This window comes from Fundulus heteroclitus, chromosome 21 (genome assembly GCF_011125445.2).
Source record: "Fundulus heteroclitus isolate FHET01 chromosome 21, MU-UCD_Fhet_4.1, whole genome shotgun sequence".
Taxonomy (NCBI): Eukaryota; Metazoa; Chordata; class Actinopteri; order Cyprinodontiformes; family Fundulidae; genus Fundulus; species Fundulus heteroclitus.
This window is the reverse complement of record NC_046381.1, coordinates 15,087,038-15,107,311: the sequence shown is the minus strand read 5'-3', so window position 1 is coordinate 15,107,311 and position 20,274 is coordinate 15,087,038. Positions and strand designations below refer to the sequence as shown.

Here is a 20,274-nt window from a genome sequence, read left to right as displayed (position 1 = left end):
AAAGCTGACAGAGACATAACCCAACAAGCTTGCAGCTGCAAATGAAGGATGGCACACAGTTCTGATTGTTTATTTAAAAAAAGAAGTGTCATTTTACAGCAATCAGGCACTACTTTGTGTTGGTCTATTACATAAAACACCAGTAAATACATTCATGTTTGTATTTGTAACACGACACACAGTGAAAAATTCAGTGGATGTAAATACCTTGCAAACGACTTTACTTATTATGCCCAATCATTTTAGAAAACAGTGCTACAGATGTGATTTTATTTATTTTTTTGTTCTCTTACTTGTTTCAATTTCCGAATAAAGAGCGTGAGCAAGAGCCAGAAGAGAGTGGCCACCACACAGGTACAGGTCAAGGTGGGAATTTCCAGAAAGGAGACTTCTGATGGACCTGTGCACACACACACAAACACACAACCCTCTGTCATTATTAACCCACCCACTGTTGAACTGGACAGGATCCATAGATCTGCAGGCTTCCTGAGGGCCTTTCAGAGAGTTTCTCCCCGTCCCACTGCTGTTAGATGCGCCCCTGTTCCACTGAACCAAACGAAAAGCTCGTTAACAGGCCTCCGCTGAGCTCTACGCGCTGAGCAGATGATTCTGGCAGATGATTCTGGTACGTTGGAGCCGGCAGTAACTAATTAAGAGCCCAAAGCTCAAACTGTTGTCTGAGATCAAGTCTGAAGAGGACAAATGGTTTCACATAATCCTCCCTGAATTAATTGCCATTTTCACCTTTACATTTTGATCTTTAAAACCTCAATCCCCCCCCCCCCCCCCCCCCCATTAGCTCCACCACTTTTTGTTATTGTCCTTGTTTAATGGGAGGGTAAAGAAATGCCCATGCAGCTCACTTCAGCATGGAGCCTCTGTGAGATGCAGGCCGGGCCCTTCCGGAGGAAATCAAAACGGGAGACAGCTTCCTTCCTGGCTCATCAGGACACGACACACACACACACACACACACACACACACACACACACACACACACACACACACACCGCTTCTCTGTCCAAACCTGGACTGGGAAGCGGGTCCACCACAACCGCTTCCAGCAAACTCCATCTCCTCTCCTACCTCCGGATGTGTGTGTGTGTGTGTGTGTGTGTGTGTGTGTGTGTGTGTGTGTGTGTGTGTGCGTGAATGAGGAAAACCGAACAAAAGGCAAAATGCGTTTATGTTAGGGCCGACTTTGATCGATGTTTACTCAGAGACATGACATTCATCATCTTCCATTAATAGAACTGACACAGCCCACCTCTGGGTTTAAATACTACACGAAACAATGCGTGATATACTGTACTACGGGCTGCACATGGAGACTGTGTGACTTCTACAGGCTGGGAACAATGCACGATCACAAATGCTCATATAAGGAGGTGCGCTCGCTTTAACGTTTCAGCAAACGGCCAATCAAAGGCAGGACCTGCTTGAAGGGAAACACGATCTTCACTCACTGTTGACCCGTATGTAGGCAGAGCTCTCAGCAGATCCGCGGTCGTTGGTGGCCAGGCACGTATACAGGCCTTGGTCGTCTGCGGTGATCCTGTCAATATGGAGAGTCCCGTCTCCCGCTGACAGGACGATGCCTGGCGAGGGAAGCAGGGGGGGAACGGCTTGTAAGCTGCAGTCAGGAGCTGAAGTTCACTCGTGCCAGACGTTGTCCTACCTGATCCCTGCTGCAGGACCCGTTCGTCTTTGTACCACGTGATGGTTGGCGGTGGGATTCCTCGAGACTCGCAGCTCAGGGTCACCGAGCTGCTGGCGTTCACGGTGCAGTCCGTCAAATTGCTGAGCAGCACAGGCGGCTCCAGGGCTGAAAGGAGAGCGAGATGTGCAGCTTGTCACAGACCCTCACTTAGATTTTTTTTAGCCTCCAACAGCTTTTTCTCCATGTTTAGCTTCATCAATTATCCTGCAGATCCGACCAGCTCCCTTCCCCTGCTGAAAAAAGGCCTTCCCACAACATAATGCTGCCACCCTCGTGCTTTTACCCTGGGATGGTCTTTTCAGGATGATGTGCAGTGTTACAGCTCCATTTTGCATGGAGGCCGAAATATTTTGGTCTCATCTGATGAGAGCACCTTCCACCACACAGTCGTGCTGTCTGATCTCTTTCTTTCAACAACGCCTTCCTCCTTGCCACTCCCCCATTAAGGTCCAATTTGTGGTGTGACCTGTCCGTTTAGGTGGACAGCCAAGTCTTGAAAAGGTTTGTAGCTGAGTTATCCTCTGTTTTGTCGCCCTAACTCCACTGTTAAACTTCTCCTCGCCTGTCTGCTGTCTTCCTCGGTCCTCACAATTTTCTCCAATAGCCCTCAAACTAATTTTTTAAAATGCACGTAGCGTGTTTCTCCCACTTCTCTATCCCTTTATGTCGGTCTATCAAATAAAACGCAACAGAGCGTATTTCATTTTGTGATTATAACGTAGCAGGATGGCCGCTACTCAGACATTAGGAAAGACGTGTCTTTAATATTTTACGTTTTCTGAGAAAAAGAAAGCAGCGAGAGGCTTTACAAGAACTCATTTTGTCATTGTTATCTGTCTTGAACTGCTTTAATTATGGTGGGTTTTAATGAGGATAAGAGGACTTCCGAACTAAGCGGAACTGGTGTAAGTTTAACTTTGAATGATCTTTAATGAACCGATTGAGTTATTAATGAAATAAAACCCGTGCTATTTATTACCGCTCTCTTTCCAGGACTTTCGCCTCTTTATCATAATTATAATTGTCCGCTGCTGCATGCAGAAAAGTGACCTCGGTTTGGACCTGTGACTCAGATGCAGTTCCAGTGCTCTTGGGCAATTTCTTTGTAAAATCGCCTGTGGCCTAAACCCGTTTCTTCAGAGCCAGAATAGCGCTTCATTTCATCACACGGATGGGGCTCACAATGACTGGAAGGCATTTTGTCATGCACTATTTTTAAGCTATAATGCACACACAGTAAATGAAGTTCCCTAATTGTTTTAATCCTATGCTTTTATTTCCCCCCCCCCTTTTTCCCCTTTCTACTCCCAACCCTTTTTTCCCCCCTTTTCATTCACCCTCTGACTCTCTAGTAAATTCCCTTGTGGGGGTCCTGAGGGAGGAAGTTGACGCGTTTAACCCTGATTGTGTGGAGCACAGCAGTAAAAGACATGCAGAAAAGTCACTTAACCACTGCGACTGATTGTTGTTTCCCCTATCTTCCTCCTGGACAACAATTGATGATTGTCAGCGGGGGCCGGGGGAGCCTGACAGTGTCTGATTGGCTGATTGTTCCTCTGGCTCTGTGCGGGGGCCTGTAAATGTGGCATTGTGGGAAGTGCCATTGTGTGCTCTTCCTCCGCACAAAAGCTCATTCCCACGTGAAAGAGGTGCTTAGCCGGAGCGCAGGAGCAAAAGTACGGCTGGGTGGGGCCCCAGGAAGCCGAGGTGAACCTGATTCCCAAGAAACCAGATCATCGCACGAGAGTGTGGGTGTTTATTGCACATTGCATTAGTTTGAGCTTAAAAAACCTAACTATATATAACTATATATATATATATATATATATATATATATATATATATATATATATATATATATATATATATATATATATATATATGTATATATATATATATAGATAGATAGATAGATAGATAGATAGATAGATAGATAGATAGATAGATATAGATATTCTATTTAAAGAATATAAAACTGATTTAGAAGGACACCATTAAACATTTGGACTCATGGCTAAAGCCTTTCTTGATCGTTACATGCCCACCTTCTCCTGCTCACGTTAATTATTTTATTATTGGAAGATTCACATTTATATAGAAGAAAATAACTAAGGTTCATAAAACTTAGAAAATCAAAGATTTTTAACAAACTTTTCCTGGGGACTAGTTACATAGAAGGTCTGCATGAATGTCAGGGGTTACTTTCTAACATGACTATGTGTGAAAACTATGTAGCATGTTGATTATTAGAAGTAGAACTTCACTTTTTAACATAAATGTGTTATTTTGATTTTAATATATAGATTTTTAAAAAAATTAAACACCTTACTAATTATTTAGTTTGCAACTATTGGGCAGAATAGTATACCTGATTGCTATTCTGGCTTTTATGAAACAACACAAGTGTAATAAGCTAACATTAGCTTGGTAATTAGTGGGGCTATCTGCTCTGGTGAGCCTGTAGTCAGCTGCTTTACAAACACGCCACTTATAGCTTGCCATTGGTGGTTTTACAAGAGCGTTTCTTTGATAAAAAGGATGGGTGGTGCTCCTTTGCTTTCCACACAATGACTGTTGTATTTCTTTGCAAGCGGAAATATTTGCAAACAGCTGATTTTGGGGGGGAAAAGTGCAGTCGCCTTGTCTCAGCTAGCTGACTGGCAGTGTGCCAGTGAAGGAGGGACAACGTCACGTCTCTCTATGTTGCATACAGTCAGAAAAACCCACCTTGGCACTTTCTCTTATATCTTGAACCGTGAAGCAGGTCCATGCCTGCTACCAAACTGTGACTTTAATTAGTTTTAAATATCCGTATATGTAGAGAATTTAAATGGGTGAATTAAAGCTATGGAGTCCTGCTGGAGCCATAATTATTTAATTCCGGTGAGTTGAAACAGAGACACATCGAAAGGTTCTAGGACATGTGCAATTAAAAAAAAAAAAACACAACTCAATTTTGCATTTCTATATCAAGGGATCATGTTACAACCTTAAATCTGTCGGTGACTAGAATCCAGCAAGAGTTTGATCAGCCCCAACTTGTAACCGGCTGGTTTGCAAGGAGTGAACTCACACTGGCAGCGACCTCCATTATGAGGGTGCTTTTACTGAGGGAAGTAGACTCAAAGCTAGCTGCTTTTAGCATCAGTGTTTAAAGTGAAAGTCAGTTTAAACAGTTTGTTTATTTCTCCTGCCCACTTGACCCCCTACATCTCCAGTCGACCAAGAACTATACAGTTTGTTCTAAAATGCCAGATTTTGTTCCTTCACAGCAAGTTTTAATCAACAAGAAGTGAAACCGCTCCTGAATTTGAATCGATGGATATTGCAGCTTCGGTATAAATCAGCGTTAACGTTTTGGTAACAGAGCGGGAGGTTACAGCGACTCACTTGTGACCTCCACCTGGGTGTCCAGGTGCAGCTCCCGCCCGCTGATGACTTGGAGGGCGGAGCATCTGTAGGCCCCAGAGTCCTCGGCACTCAGGTTCTTTAAGGTCAGGACCACGGCGTTGGAGAACTCCCCCGGTTCGAGGTGATGCGTGTTCCAGGCCGGAGAGCGGGATCCTCCCGTGTCATTCAGTTTTCGCCATGACAGCGCTGTGTACAGGTACTTGTTTGCAGAACAGGCGAGATGAAGGTCCCCACCCTCCCTGGCCTGCTCCAGCTGGGCTACGCTAAAGCCGTCCGGGACATCTGTGGAAAAAGGCGCACAGCTTGGTCAGCGGACTTTACAGATCTGCTGCTTCAGCGGGAGAAGGCCCTCTCAGTTTCTTGACTTGAGTTCTCCAGAAGATCAGATTCTTCCACTCTCCTTACCTTTGATGACGATGTTGAATGGCTATTGTGAGTAAAAACAGCGAGTGGAATACAGTGAAAAGGCTTTTTATTTACTTTAGCTATTTGAAACTTCCCGTGGAAACGGCCTGAGAGTTTCCTGATGGCAGATAGTGTTTATCTTTACCAAACACCCCAAGGCCTCCCGAAATAAAGCGGGGCCTGCCAGTCCAAGGAAGTACGCTGCATGGGGAAGTGGAACGATAAGAGCTCCGGGTTCCTGTTTCGCTCTCGCTCACGTTTAAGCAGCTCAAAACAGCCCGGCATCCACGCTTAGACACATTCCACTAAAACATCCAGAAACCAGACAGAAAACCGCTTGACCCGCATTGCCTGACCCAAATGTAGCTTTTCGTCGCAAACAACGTTGCAGAGGGCAGTGAAGCGTGCATGCTACTTGTACCCTCCAGCCCTTTGTTCTGCAAGTGTTGCTCTTTCAGCTTCCGCTTGCATCAAGGTTCCATTTTTAAGATATTCGCCCTTTAGGTGTTTTGCAGCAGCTGGTCTTCCCCCCCCCCCCCCCCCCCCCAAATCTGTGTGCCTGTGTTTTCTTTGAGTCTCGTGCTGTTTAGTGTATTATTTTACACATTTGCTTTGTCTTTGTATCACACAGAAGACTATGGTGATATTATTTTAAATATATCTTTTTAAAAGGCCAAAATATTCATAAAAACTGTATTGTTTAAGACAAGTCAAAAGCAATAGCATTTCCTTTTTATGCGGTCATATCAAGAAAGTACACCCTCGGTTCATGGTGTATCCGCCGATGGGCTGCATAGTTTTAAGCCAGACCTGATTCATTGCATCATGCTTAATCATATTTGGTCTTATCTGCACAAATAGCATTGCTCCAGACATCTTGTGGTTCATGAAGACGGACTTTTGGAAAGGTCATGCTTCCTTTTTGTTTCAGGAGAAAAGCGAACATGCCCTTTAAACATCTTTTTTAGTCTTTTTTTCTAATCTGGCTGTCACGAATTGTAACTGTCATGAACTTTAACAGGAGGTCTGCAGGGCCCTAGCATGAAGCTCTTACACTTTTTTACAAGTTTTTCTGAGCGCTGAACAATCCGAGGTTGTGGTGAATTTCCTGGGACATCCATTCAACTGTCTCATCTTTTAACAGAAAAGAGAAGACACTCCTTTTAAGGTTGACTCTTTATTCACGTTTATAGCTATTAATGATGTCTTATGGTTTCATATTTTAGTTAAACTTTATTTCAAATTTTAGTCACAATTTAGCAAGTATTATATGATCTAATTGTGGTTTAGAACTTTTTCCTTTTCAGATTCTTGACAATCTTGGCAATACAGGGACGTTATTATTTGTTATTAGTATTGTTATTTCTTATTCTAAATAGCACTGTTTACTACTAATGTAATACTATCTATCTATCTATCTATCTATCTATCTATCTATCTATCTATCTATCTATCTATCTATCTATCTATCTATCTATCTATCTATCTATCTATCTATCTATCTATCTATCTATCTATCTATCTCTCTCTCTCTCTCTCTATATATATATATATATATATATATATATATATATATATATATATATATATATATATGAAGCTCTGTATGTCAGACTTGCCTGTATGAGAAGTATTTTATAAATAATATTCAATTGAATGGCTTCGTTATCAACTTGTATATAATATTTCTCACTGCAAAATAATGATTTTGTTCCTTTCTTTGTTGAGAAGTAATGTAAATTTATTCTCTAAGCTCATTGCTGTTGTCTTTCTGCCCTGGTATTTTCGTAAAACACACCTGTATCCTCCAGAAATGCAAAACCCCCCTAACGCTGTACATATGGGTCACACTTATTAATAATCAGCTCATCAATCACATTTGATATTCAGCACCATGGTGCTACTTTCACTCCTAAATCCGACAGAAGCAGCAAGGGTGTATTTAGTTTTGGCCCAATCCTTTAGAGCTTTGGCTTTATCATTGTTCCAATGAAGAATGACACAGTGGATGGTTGCAATATTTGAACACTTCAGGTTAGATTCACATCATTTCAGAACCCATAATTATAATTTTGTCATTGTGTTTAATTTTTCGATATGTAAGATCCAATAAATTACATTTTCTTTATTTGTACAATGACTGGATATTTTTACCATTTTAGTCAGTCGTGCAAATCAATTATCATACAAATCAGTTATTTCCATCTGCTCCCTTTGATATGTTTTCAACTCCTTATGTTTAGACGACCCTGGATATAAAAAGGCTTTAAGTTTAGCCTTACTGTAAATCATTGTAAATACTTATTTCCTTTAGTTTAAGTGTAATTATGTGCCTCATTTACTGCAACTGGAAATAAAACAAGGGCTTAAAAGAATGAACTGACCTAATAGCAGACGAAAAACAATGTTCATGCTCTTAGAAAAACATCAAGCAAAGCAAATGGAAGTGAAGTTAAATTCCTTCAGTTTGGTTTTCTATCATGACGGGGAGAAAACAGCCAGGAGAATCTACTGCACATGTGCTACTATGAGTGACAATATAACGGCTCCTTAATGAGTAATTTTGTCCCAGTCACCTGTGACATAGAAGGGAACATCCATCTGGTCCGTTCCCGCAGAGTTGGAGGCGATACAGCGGTACACTCCAGACACGGAGGCCTCTGCGACGGTCAGGACCCCCACTGTCTGCAGGGAGACCAAACATCCTCATGAACATGTTGCTGTTATGATGAGCGCTCATGTTGAAAATACCCTGACTTGTTATCTTTTCTACTAATGGCATATTTTCCATTGAACGTACAGACAGGCAGGAGTCTCAGTGAACGTCTGGTCCTCATTTCACACTTGTGAAAGATGTATTTATTTCAGTAATTCAATTTAAATAGTGGAACTCATATATTAATTTCAGTAATGGAAAATAAAATAGATTAGACTACATGCAGTCATGAAAAACAATTGTTATGCAATCAAGTACTAACTCCTGTGTGTATCATGTGAATAAAACAGAAAAGAAAGTGTGAAATGCTTAAAAGTGCTGGTTTTGGCAGCACAATGCCATATTCATGTAAGAACTTAAGGGATTTTGGTTATTATTAAGGAAACCATGGAAAATGGCTGGATATCAGCTCTTAAATTAAACTCTTATGAGCTATTTTTGTTGTTATCATTATACTTGTACAAATGAATATTCCTTTAGTGGTACCGGAGACTAAAACAAACAAGAAATGGAAGGAAACAAGGGTTGGCTAATTATTATTATTATTTTTTTTTACATGAATGTAGATTAATTTTGCACAGAATGATATAATATTTATTGTAGGATGCATTAGTGTTTATTTATTTTAATTTTAAAGATTGTGTGTTGCAGCTAATAAAAAATCCCCTATACCAGGGGTGTCAAACTAATTTATATATGGGGCCACTTTGGCATCATGAAGTCATTAAAAGGGCCGCTTGCATGTGTAAAGACAATACTTTTCATTTCATAATTTCATTCCAGTTCACACAGTAGTATAAAAAACGCACAGTAACATAAAAGTAGCACTCTTAGGCGCAGTTTATACAGTTTATCTGCAAAAAAAGTTGATATTGGGGTGAGTTACACTTACAGGAGGCACAGTTTTAGCCACTTTATACACTATAGAAGGATATATGCCTTTTTTTTTGGCTCTCGAGGGCCGGATAATTTATCTTGAAGGGCCAGATTTGGCCCGCGGGCCTTGAGTTTGACACCTGTGCCCTATACCATTTCTCAGAAAATCTGAATATTACATAAGACCTGAAAAGAAAATGAGACATTTTAGACACACAGCTTTAGAAATGGCTGACTTCTCCCTGATATGAAACATTACCGACTTTATAAAACATCCCCCATAAGGAGAGTAAACCATAAAAGGTCATTGTTTAAGAGTTATTCACATGGTGCTATATACAAGCAATAGAAAGTTTAGTGGAAGGAAAAAGTGTGATAGAAATAAATCTGTTTTAGGCTAGAAATATGTGTAATAAGTTTATATAAAATGTTACTTTCTCGAATGAGTGACATTCATTTTTTTATGTATCTTAATGAGTTTCATTGCTTGAATTGAATTACTGAAAGAAATCAATTTCTCTGTTCATCCATCAGTTTGCTTTGGTGCACTTTGCACAGCACACAATAACATCCTGAAAAATCTGTTCTCAAATGCAAAACCACATAAAAATGTACTTTATTTAATATAAATAGTAAAAGATTTTGCAGGAGCAAAAATCCCATCCATAGTTCTTCAGCCTGTTGGGACTTTTTTTTTTTTAGGGCTTCTCCTACCTTCTCGTTCCCCTGAAGAACTTCCTGTGTGTGAGTAACACTCAGGATGTGGTTGTACGCAGATGTAGCGGGGAGACTCTCCGTCACAGGGCTCCACAGCGAGGAGGAGGATGTAAAACACCTTGAAGGAAGAGCAGGAGAAGGACACAGACTCAGCTGTGTTGACAGAAGACATTATATGATAAATCCATGTGTGTGAGTGGGTGTATTTTTCCCAGCTGTGCTCAGCGGGGGGCGACCGGCATACAGGAAAATGCCTTGATCGTTGCTGCTTGATGTGATCCAGCATCACCAAACCATTTTATATTAATAGCGCCGAGTCCTTTCCCCCTGTTCAGCAAGCCGACCATAGGGGGGGTCCTGGGCTGCGAGGTAACACTAGTTCAACTGGGAAGGATGCAGGGGTGGTATTCCCATCCTGTCATTTAGCTTCCTTCCATTCTCAAAAAAAAAAAAAAAAAAAAAAAATCATCCTACATTTCCAGGACAAGAGTTCCTGTCTCTCAATGACTCTCACACGGTCTAAGTCCGTAGATTACGCACCATGGGAGCTGGCGCCTACGCAAGAAGTGCTGCGGCCATTTTACGCCAGTCACCTCATGAGGCAAAATTTAACGTCACAAAGTGGAACGAGTCAAAGGAAGAACCTTTAAATTCACTCTGCTTGCTTCAAACACATGTTCTTTCCTCCTTTTTGTTCTTGTTTTGCTGATTGGTAAAGAAAAAAAAAAGCCACAATTTATCACAATACTTTTAAAGGGCAGTTTTGTTTTTCTCGATCTAAATCAAATCTGACATTTTATATATTTCAAACACAGTTAAATAAACCAAAGATAATGAAAATGCTTCATACACAAGACTTTAGATGATTTGAATTCAGCAGGGACACCATTTGCTTTACATTTACTGGTCCTGGGATCAAAATTCTCAAGTCTGATTTTAGACCAGTTCCAAGACAGACGAAACCTTAAATTAAATCTTTTTGTGAGTTGTGAAAATCTCACAAAGCTCACCTTATATTGCCTGGTTCATAGTCATCATATGCTTAAAATAGACTGTTTTAATCAAATAAGTTTATAGATTAAGATGGATCTGAATCAAAGAGCTAAAAATGTGCAGCCTCACTTCTAGGCAGAAACTGGAGGTGATTCTGTTGGTTCTTCTGTGCAGCTATTGTGCATCTGCGTTGTATTCCAAAAGCCAACATTCAGTAACCGCCTTTTTACGCACCTGATACTGTAGCATGTGTAATTTGATCTCCTGCTAAGCTTGGACAGCCACAGATTTTCTCTGGACATGTAAAGTTCTTTGGCATCAGCATCACGACTTGCAGTGCCAAGTGTGTGAATACAACTCTGCTTCTTAATGTGTGCAGCTTGGATAATCACATTACTTAATATCATCTCCATGCAGATGCTCTGTCTGCGCTTTTGAAGGTTCACTCACAGACATGGATAAATAGAGAGATGGGCTGATAGACAGATCGATGCAAACACCTTGAAAATAGTTCAATCAATTTTATTTTCAAGACTATGCAGGAACCCCGTAATAGTTACTTGACCACTTGGGGGGCACTCGGATTGTGTTCCCATTGTTTAACTATATTTCCCAGATGGTCAGGCAGGTAATTATTAAGTATGACAAAAAAACTTACAGTCTGTGATTTCACTGCAAAAAATACTTTTTCTGCTCTGATCATTTTACATCCTTTGTTCAAATATACTCCACTGATGTTTCACTTTAGTTCTTCAGTGAAAGTGACAAAATAAGACAGAGTGAGGGCTGCCAGGGTAAATTTATAACTTATAGTTAGAGTGGCTCATGTTACCTCTATAGTTAAACTGCTATAGGCTTAGGCTGCTGGAGGACATCGGGGCCTATTTTTCTCACTCTACTGAGTTCTACTGTTCTCCAGTTTTGCATTGTTTGTCTTCACTTCAGCTTTTAACTTTGTGTTCTCTCTCTCTCTTTTATCTTCAAAGTAGGTACACCTGGTCTGGCGTTCTGTTAACTGTGACATCATCCAGAGAAGACAGATCACCCGCTATTACCATCTAATGTAGAACAGATTATTGGATCAATGTGTGCTTCTGTGCTTTTTTGTCTCTGTTGTTGTGTCTCTGCTCTGTCTTCTGTAACCCCAGTCAGTCGAGGCAGATGACCGTTCATACTGAGCCCGGTTCTGCTGGAGGTTTTACCTTCCTGGTAATGGGGGGTTTTTCTTCCCACTGTCGCTTCATGCTTGCTCAGTATGAGGGATTGCTGCAAAGCCATGAACAATGCAGACGACTGTCCCTGTGGCTCTACGCTTCTCCAGGAGTGAATGCTGCTTGTCGGGACTTTGATGCAATCAACTGGTTTCCTTATATAGGAACATTTTTGACCAATCTGTGTAATATGACCCAATCTGTATAATATGATTGAACTTGACTTTGTAAAGTTCCTTGAGATGACATGTTTAATGAATTGCCGCTATATAAATAAAATTAAATTGAATTGAATTGAATTTGGTAAACAGTAGCTTTCAAGATTCAAGTTGCTTTATTTCTGCCCATTGGTGGATTTGTTTTAGCTAAGTAAATTTAATACAGTACATTTATTACAGTGTTTTTTAATTAAATTGCTATAAACCTATTTAGAATGTAATGGCTTTTAGAGGCTGCTAATACTGAAATAATAATAATAATAATAAAATAATAATAGTAATAGTAATAATAATAATAATAATAATAATAATAATAATAATAATAATAATGATATGCATTTTAATAATGACATGCATTTTGTTAGGACAATCCTTAAACAATACAGTAGTTGGGCTGGACCAAATTTAACAATGATCCAGTTAATCGTGCTACATAAATTGTATTTATTGCCTATAAAACAATGATTTGTTGTGTTTTAGCTATGGCTTAATTTTTAGATACAGCACACTTTGCAATATGTTTCTCCTCAACAAAACATCTACAGGCTTGTGTCACTTCAGATACTTTCTTTTTATCTGTACCCTGCTGACATTTACGGTGTACAGCCTGTTACAGCCTGGGGGTGGTGTGAATGAGGTGAAGTGTCTGTTTTACAGCAATCATAGCGGTTTATATGTTGAAACGTAAACACTTGCCTCATCTGACCAGAAAACCATCCTTAAAGACTGTGTAGGTTTAAGAGAGTACGCTGCAAAAAGGGAACTAAAATTAAGTAAAATGTTGATATGAATGTATTTGTCCTCGATTTAAGCAGGCAGGTTTAAATGATCTGCCAGTAGAATACAGATTCTGTTTTCCACTATACAGTGAATGTACAGAAGACATCCTCTGCCTTATTTCCTTTTGTATTTTTCTTTTTTTGCTTTTTCTTACCTACTGCTTTTGATCCATGGTATAACGAGGACACACTGTATATATTTGATGCACCTCGTCCTACTTGACTCCTCCTTCCTATGATTACTGATTACTGAGCCGATGTGATGTGAATTTCTCCAATGTGAGATCAATAAAGCCTATCTTAGCTTATCTTAATAAGATTATTGCACTTGAAATAGAAACAACTCATCCCCATCATCTTATTTCAAGTGCAGAATATCTAATTATCTTTTTTAGGGGTAAAAATACTCATTAAATTGACAGTCAAACTTATTTATCTGCTCCAATAAAGGACAAATACATTAATTTAAAGAAAATATTACTTACTTTTAGTTCCCTGTTTGCAGTGTAGCTGCGTTCTTATAGCCATTCCCTGTCTTATAAACATGAATATATTTGCCTCTCCTGAGTAGCATGTTCACTTGCCTTTCGCAAGATAAATTAGAAATTTTTCAACCCAAACCAATAAATATACCCAAATTAAAGGCTGGATTATTCAAAATCTTTCAATGGGAGCTAATGCTATTATAATGTAAAATATTATTTTTTTACACTAGACGAGTAGATTTTTTTATTTCTTAATTCTATATTTTAGAAATGGTTTCCTACCCAAATGTCACAGGAGAGCCATAATAATCAGGTCCTACAAGGATGCTAAAGCCTAAAATGACGCACCTTCGGTATCTGGACATCCTTTACTGTAAACCATCATTTCCACTTTGTTCACTGATCCTCCGCCTGTTTAAGGATATGCCACTGCTCCCTGTCTCGTCCCGTATCCTTGTCGTCACCGTGCGTCCTGAGCTCCTCCCTAGGTTTGGCTCCTCTCCCTGCTCCCTGATTGCTCTTCCTCCAAGATAGTGTGTGTGTGTGTGTGTCTGTGTGTGTGTGTGCGTGTGTGTGTGTGTGTGTGTGAGTGCACCAACGACCCACCCTGTGCATGACACCATGCGGCACATCCGCACTTGAGCAACACACCCTCGCCAGCCTCACCAACTCACACGCTCACGCTTCACAGGAGAAGCATCCACTCTCAAAGCTTTGCTCTGGAAGATGAAGTTAGTGGGATGGACGTGCGGACGTGCTGGTAGTAAAGACACAGAAGGTGACGCAGACATGCAACCCAGCCATACCGCATCCACAGTCATACAGTGTGCGCCTGCCAACAGGGTGAGCAGCAGCTGCCTGAATAGTGTGTGTGGGGGGGGGGGGGGTGCGTTTGGAGGGGGTTCGTCTCCTGTCCTCTCTTCCTGTCCTGACCTGAAATACATTTGGATGTCCCTGGATGTTCCCGTCACAATTTAAAAATAACCACACAAGCGCATGAACCGGTACACAAATATGAGCATGTTTTAATGCAAAAAAAAAAAAAGAAAAAAAAGAAAAAGACCAAAAACAAACACAACTAAATGATATAACACTTCTATACATTTTTAACAGATCCATACAGAGTTGGCAAATATTGACATTTTACGTCCTTATGTAAGTTAGTTGTATAAAATTATTAAATATTAGATTCATATATTACTCATAGAAACATCTGTATACAGAGAATGAATCACATTGGCAGACACCCGTAAAATGGCACACATGCATACGCTCAGGCACGCTCACGGACAGATTTACTCAGAAACCCACTGGCGGACACGCTGAAGGCTTTAAGACACTCCTGCTGTCATACTGGTTGGCAGGATCACTCAAAAGCTTACGTTTTATTTAACTCCCATTACGAATACAACAGGGATGCTATGCTGACACCATCTGATATAGGGAAAGAAGACATTTTAACACGGCGTGGGATAACAGCGGGGTAGTCTCTGGTCTGTGCAGACCTCCTACATGGTAGGCTTCTGCAGATCATCAGTCCTTGAAAGAGACCTGAAGGCAGCCCGTAATGAACGGCGCAAAGCTCGTCCTCTCCCCCGGTTCACCCAGCAAAGGCAATGCGTGTTTGACCTTTTTGATCGGGCGGCTACATGTTGAGACAGAAACTCACAGCTTTTGGTGGACGTCAGAGTTAGATCGGGGTTTTTTTTTGCAAGCATTGTTCGTGCACCCAATATAGTACCACTCTAGGACACAAAAACAAAAAAAAAAAAAAGCAAAGCGGCTCTGGGGAAGGCAGCCGGTGGATGGATGGAATTGCACTTGTTCTGGCTCATAGTATCTGTAAAAATGCAAGAAGCACTAAAGCTACGGGGCAGGCGGGTGTGGGGGGAGGGACTGGGCTTGGGCAGATCATGTAAATAAATAAATAATTAGTAAAGCAGGTGTCCGTATATCATTAATGTTATGGCTTATTTAGCTCCATCCTCCTGTGTTTCCTGGTCTTCACTGCTCAGCAGTGTTCCAAGTCTCTTTCCTCGGTTTACAGTTCAGCAGGATAATCACAAGGTGGTATTGTCACTGAGGGTTCAGGCGGCGGAGGAGGTGTGTGAGGAGGAGAGGTCCTGTGTGGGTAGTAGTTGCTCCTTGGTGGAAGGTGGAGGATGCTGGGTTGTTGTGGAGGGCAGAGCTGGTGAGGGAAGAGGCTGGAGAGGTATGTGGGGGGGGCAGCAACGTTTGGTGGTGGGGGGGAAGGGGTGTGGGAGAGCACTCAAGAATAGATCAAGCTCTTGAGGAAGCGGACTGTGCCACGTTTGAAGACGAAGGGACAATCACGCCGCTGGGAAGCGTCTCGCGTCGGAGAGGAAGCCAAACAACGAGAGGAAAAGCGCTCTGATTTTTGCACAGGAAGCCCAGTGCGCCTCCTGCCAGGGCCAGATAAGAGCGCCGAGGTTCCCAGGGCCAGACCCAGGAGTGGACTCAGGACCCAGGCGAGAGGCCACCCGTCAGTCTGGCCCAGCCTGGTACACGGTCCCTGGGCTTCCTCCAGCACGGCGTCAGGCTCGTGGTGCAGCGGGGCTGCAAAGAACAAGGGGCCTTGTGAGGATCCAACCAAAACTAATAACCTAAAGAAACACACTGAATACAAACACTGAAGCAGAACCAGAACAGAGCTTTTATAGAGGACCTTAAGTTAGCCAGCTGAGAGGCCAAATGCAATCTGCAGAGACGTTTAGTTGGCTGGTTGGCTTTAGGATTTAATGGCCTGCAGCGTGCTGCAAATGCACAGTTACGACACATTTTTCATCTGTTTTAAGGTGAATTTAAAGGGTTAGCTCAGAATTTTTTAGGTGAGGTTCTGTTAAAAGTTTGATTTTTTTTTATCTTACCTCCCGTAGATACTTCTCTTCTACTCTATGTAATTTAGAGTTACCAAATGTGTTGCATGTTAGCTGTCTATTATATTACTCAGAACTAAATTATTATTTATATGGGGAATGGTGGTAGGTGGGGGTGCACCCCCAAGGACCTTCCTGTGTGAAACAAACATTAAGAATAGAACAGGTAGTGCTTTCAGTCGCCACAACTGCCCAACAAAAGCATAAGGTTGTCTAAAAATACATAAAATAGCATTTATTTAACTGCTATATATGTATTTCTACATTTTACCCACCCTTGTTTTTATGTCAGGGTTACTTTGCACAGAAATAATTTAGTTCTTCTACTTGGAGTACCTGTTTTAGACAGGAAGATCATTGCTGGTGCACTACCTTCATCCTCCATTTCCTGTCATTGATCTTTGATTTTTGTGTAAATAGCTACCAAATGAAGCATGACAATGGTTTAAAGGACCATAAAATAGTGTTGTTTCATAAATTGCTGTGACATTGTTTTAAAACAAGAGAAATCTGCTTTGGCCTCTCTCGGGACCAGCGGATCTGTATTCATGCTGAATCAAGACGTCAAGAGAGTCCGCTGGCGCTACTGGCCCAGTAGGCTGAAGCTAACGGCTAGCTCGAAAGGGACCGAAATGAAAGCAGACTTGAACCTTAAAAGAAACCTCCTAACTGAAAAACAAGCAGAGCCAGTTTAAGCTAAGCTTGAATAAACATTTAAACTCTCTTCTTGTTTCCATTACTGGATTTTATGGAGGAAATGGAGCCAGGAGGCAGCGCACAACCAAACATCTTCCTGTTAGCAACACTTTCTAAAAACGCTACATGTAACGGTACTTAATAGAAAGGTAAACAGTGGAAAAATATATTTTTTATTATTTTTTTTGCTGGAAAATGCATCATGTGTTGCGTTTTCAATATAGATTTCACACAGGAACAACATTGGCGGCACACCGTCTAGCTCCATTTCCCTGTGTAAATAATCACTTGGTTCACTGTAAATAACCACACCATGCAAACATCACAACAAGTTAAAGGTTTATAGATTAACGTTAGCTTAAACCGATAAAATATTTTTAGAAGTTTTTTTAGTTATTTTAATATGTAGAAGTCTGCTATGGCATTGGTTCATAGCTTCAGCCTTCTGGTCCAGCTAATCTAGATTTATTCTGTATAAAAGAATAAATCTAGATTAGGGAGTAATCCACTGCAGTTAACTGTTTTCTTAAACCATTTTACTGAACCTCCCTTCATAAACCCTGAACTACCCCTTTAATTTCAAATTTTCAAGGTGGCAATAATGGCAATAAATGCTTACCAAATGCTTAAGTAAAAAGGGTTTTATAGCTTACATAAAACAGATTGCATTTGACGTCTTAAAAAACAAATACACTCATATACAACCAAAATACACAGCAGGTGCAGGATGATTCAATTTTAACCTTAAGCTCAGTTTTTATTGTTAGCGTTTAATGTTTTTTAATGAGTCTTCAAAGTAAAATTTGCGAGAATATTTTTTTTTCCATCTCTCAGTTTATATTTAGCATGACGGTGAGGCTTTGATAGTTAAACTCTGGCACAGGGTTTGAATAAAAACCTAATGTATCTGTTTCTAGTCTGGACTTCTCTGAAGGAGAGGCGAAGGCACGGTGGCGTTGTGCCACGTGAGAGTGCCAGGGTTACGGGTCAAGCACGCCAATGATGCCAGCGTGTCTCAGAGGGGGGAAGAGAGTATGGGCGGCTGCTGCAAAGCTCTCAGGTAATACTTAACCTTTCTGACTGGGTCGTGAGCAAAACAATGAGCCTCTGACCTCCAAGAACGGCTTAATCAGTGTTCCTGCCAAGGTAGCTGCTTTAACACTCAGTGTTGACTCAGTGGCTGTCCCTCTCCATCACTGGGTTGGGCCATTTCTCATGAGAACTCTGTATATAGAGTGTGTGTCAGATACGCGAAAAAGCATCACAGGATGCAGTGTGCAATCACAATAATAAACAGGCCTCTCACTCTGCGTCCTGCGCAGGAAATTCATTAAATCATACCGTTTGATTTGGAAACCAACAAATCGTGACTGAGAACACGGAACTGGCCTCTATTGAAGTGTGTTTTTTCTTCGCTGTCCTTTCAAGTCTGAGATACACCGTGTACTGTGTCTGAGTGTAAGCGCACACACATATCCACACACAAACGCAGGCACACGCACACATACGCACATATAAATGGCTGGATATTTAGATGCATTTAAACAAACATATGGAAAACAAGAGGCTGGACAGTAAGACAACAAGACACATGGGAAAGGAGTAGAACGAGCAAACAAACATCCAAACACAAGCCTTGGTGCACACGCACACGCACACAAACACGCACGCACACTTTGGCACATTCCAGCACTTAAAAGGCCCTAAAAAGGCATCTGTTCTGGTTACAAAAAGGAAGCGCTGTCTGGACACATGCTGACATAGACAAAACATGTCTCATTTTTTAAAAATGGGTCTCACTTACTCCCCGACTAACGTACAGCAGAGCAGCTATTTGTATAGCAAATCGGCGTGGCTAACATTTTAGCAATACTTTTGTCTTTTGTGGTCAAACTATACATGCATTATAGATTATAGCTTTTATACACCTTTCCTTTTCCACACTGTCACGTTGCATATTCAAACTTCAAGGTATTTAATTACCATTTTCATGTGATAGACCAACACAGATGATTTTAAGGTTGTTTTTTAAAAAGTGTGGCATGCATTTGTATTAAGCCCCCTTTACTTCAACACCCCTATATAAAATCCAGAGCAACTAATGGCTCTCAGGAGTCACTTGCTTGGTAAATAGAGCTCAACTATGTGAAGCTGCAGAGGTTTGTTAGATCCAGTTGTTTAAACAACCAGCACAGGACCAATGTGCTGTCTAGTTATTTATTTTATTTTTTTTTCACTTTCACTTTATTTTTTAGTAAATTATCCAACATTAAACACAGGAAACAGTAAAAAAAACAACGATGAACAAACAAACCCACAATTTACCAAAAAAAAAGGAATAGGCTGAAGCAAAGCTTATTATTGCCTACCCCTCACCCAGGGGTAGTTAGATACGTTTAAAAGAAGAAGACATATAAAATACCACAAAATACACTAGTAAACACCCCTAGATGAAAAATAATATCATACAGCCTAAAAAAACAACTAAAAAAGCCAATATAACAATGATTAAAGCCAACATCTCACAGGGCGTCCAATACCAGGCTAAAAAGATAGATTTCCAGGAGAAAACAGACAAAGAAGATGCCTGTCTAATTCCTGAGGGCAGATGATTCCACCATTTAGGAGCTGCTCCAGCAAAAAGCCCGATTTCCTGTGAGCTTACAATCAGTCCTTGGTACAGTGAGGAGCAGCTGACCTGGGAGGTGCAGGTTAAGTCTGCAACACCTCAGAGAGGATGTGACAAGGATGGGACGAGGCCACGGAGGGCTTCAAAAGCAAATAAAGGACTGCTGAAAAGAATCCTAAGAGGAAAGCTTTGGTGAACCGACGGTGTCACGAAGATCGAGCAAAACAACAAACAGGTCCAGGAGAAAGATGTGGAGAAGTTTAAAGCAGGGACGTGGTTATAAAATGATATCCCAAGAGGTCCCATGGTAGGAGATGCAGAGTCCCACAGCTCAGATGGGAGAACATGTTGTCTGGCCTCCATCACAGAGGGGCAAGAAGTGACCAGGAGAGCAGCGGTTTGGCACCCAGCAAACCAAAATGTAACTTTTTAGTAGAAAACTAACCCTGCACATTACCCTAAACACCCCGTCTCCATAATGAAGCCTGGTGGTGGCAGCATCAGGCTGTGGGAATGTT

At 41.0% G+C, this 20,274-nt stretch overlaps 1 protein-coding gene across 2 annotated transcripts in view; it reads right to left on the bottom strand.

The window, feature by feature from the left end:
- flt1 (fms related receptor tyrosine kinase 1) overlaps nt 1–20,274 on the bottom strand; it is a 53,032-nt gene that overhangs the window by 15,366 nt on the left and 17,392 nt on the right. For both annotated transcript variants that reach the window (XM_012857447.3, XM_021313483.2), the window contains exons 11-16: nt 9,846–9,966; nt 8,116–8,224; nt 5,114–5,416; nt 1,682–1,828; nt 1,470–1,601; nt 294–400 (exon numbers count right to left, since the gene is read on the bottom strand). In XM_012857447.3, coding sequence (XP_012712901.2) covers nt 294–400; nt 1,470–1,601; nt 1,682–1,828; nt 5,114–5,416; nt 8,116–8,224; nt 9,846–9,966 — 919 coding nt within the window. The remainder of the gene's footprint in view (nt 1–293; nt 401–1,469; nt 1,602–1,681; nt 1,829–5,113; nt 5,417–8,115; nt 8,225–9,845; nt 9,967–20,274) is intronic.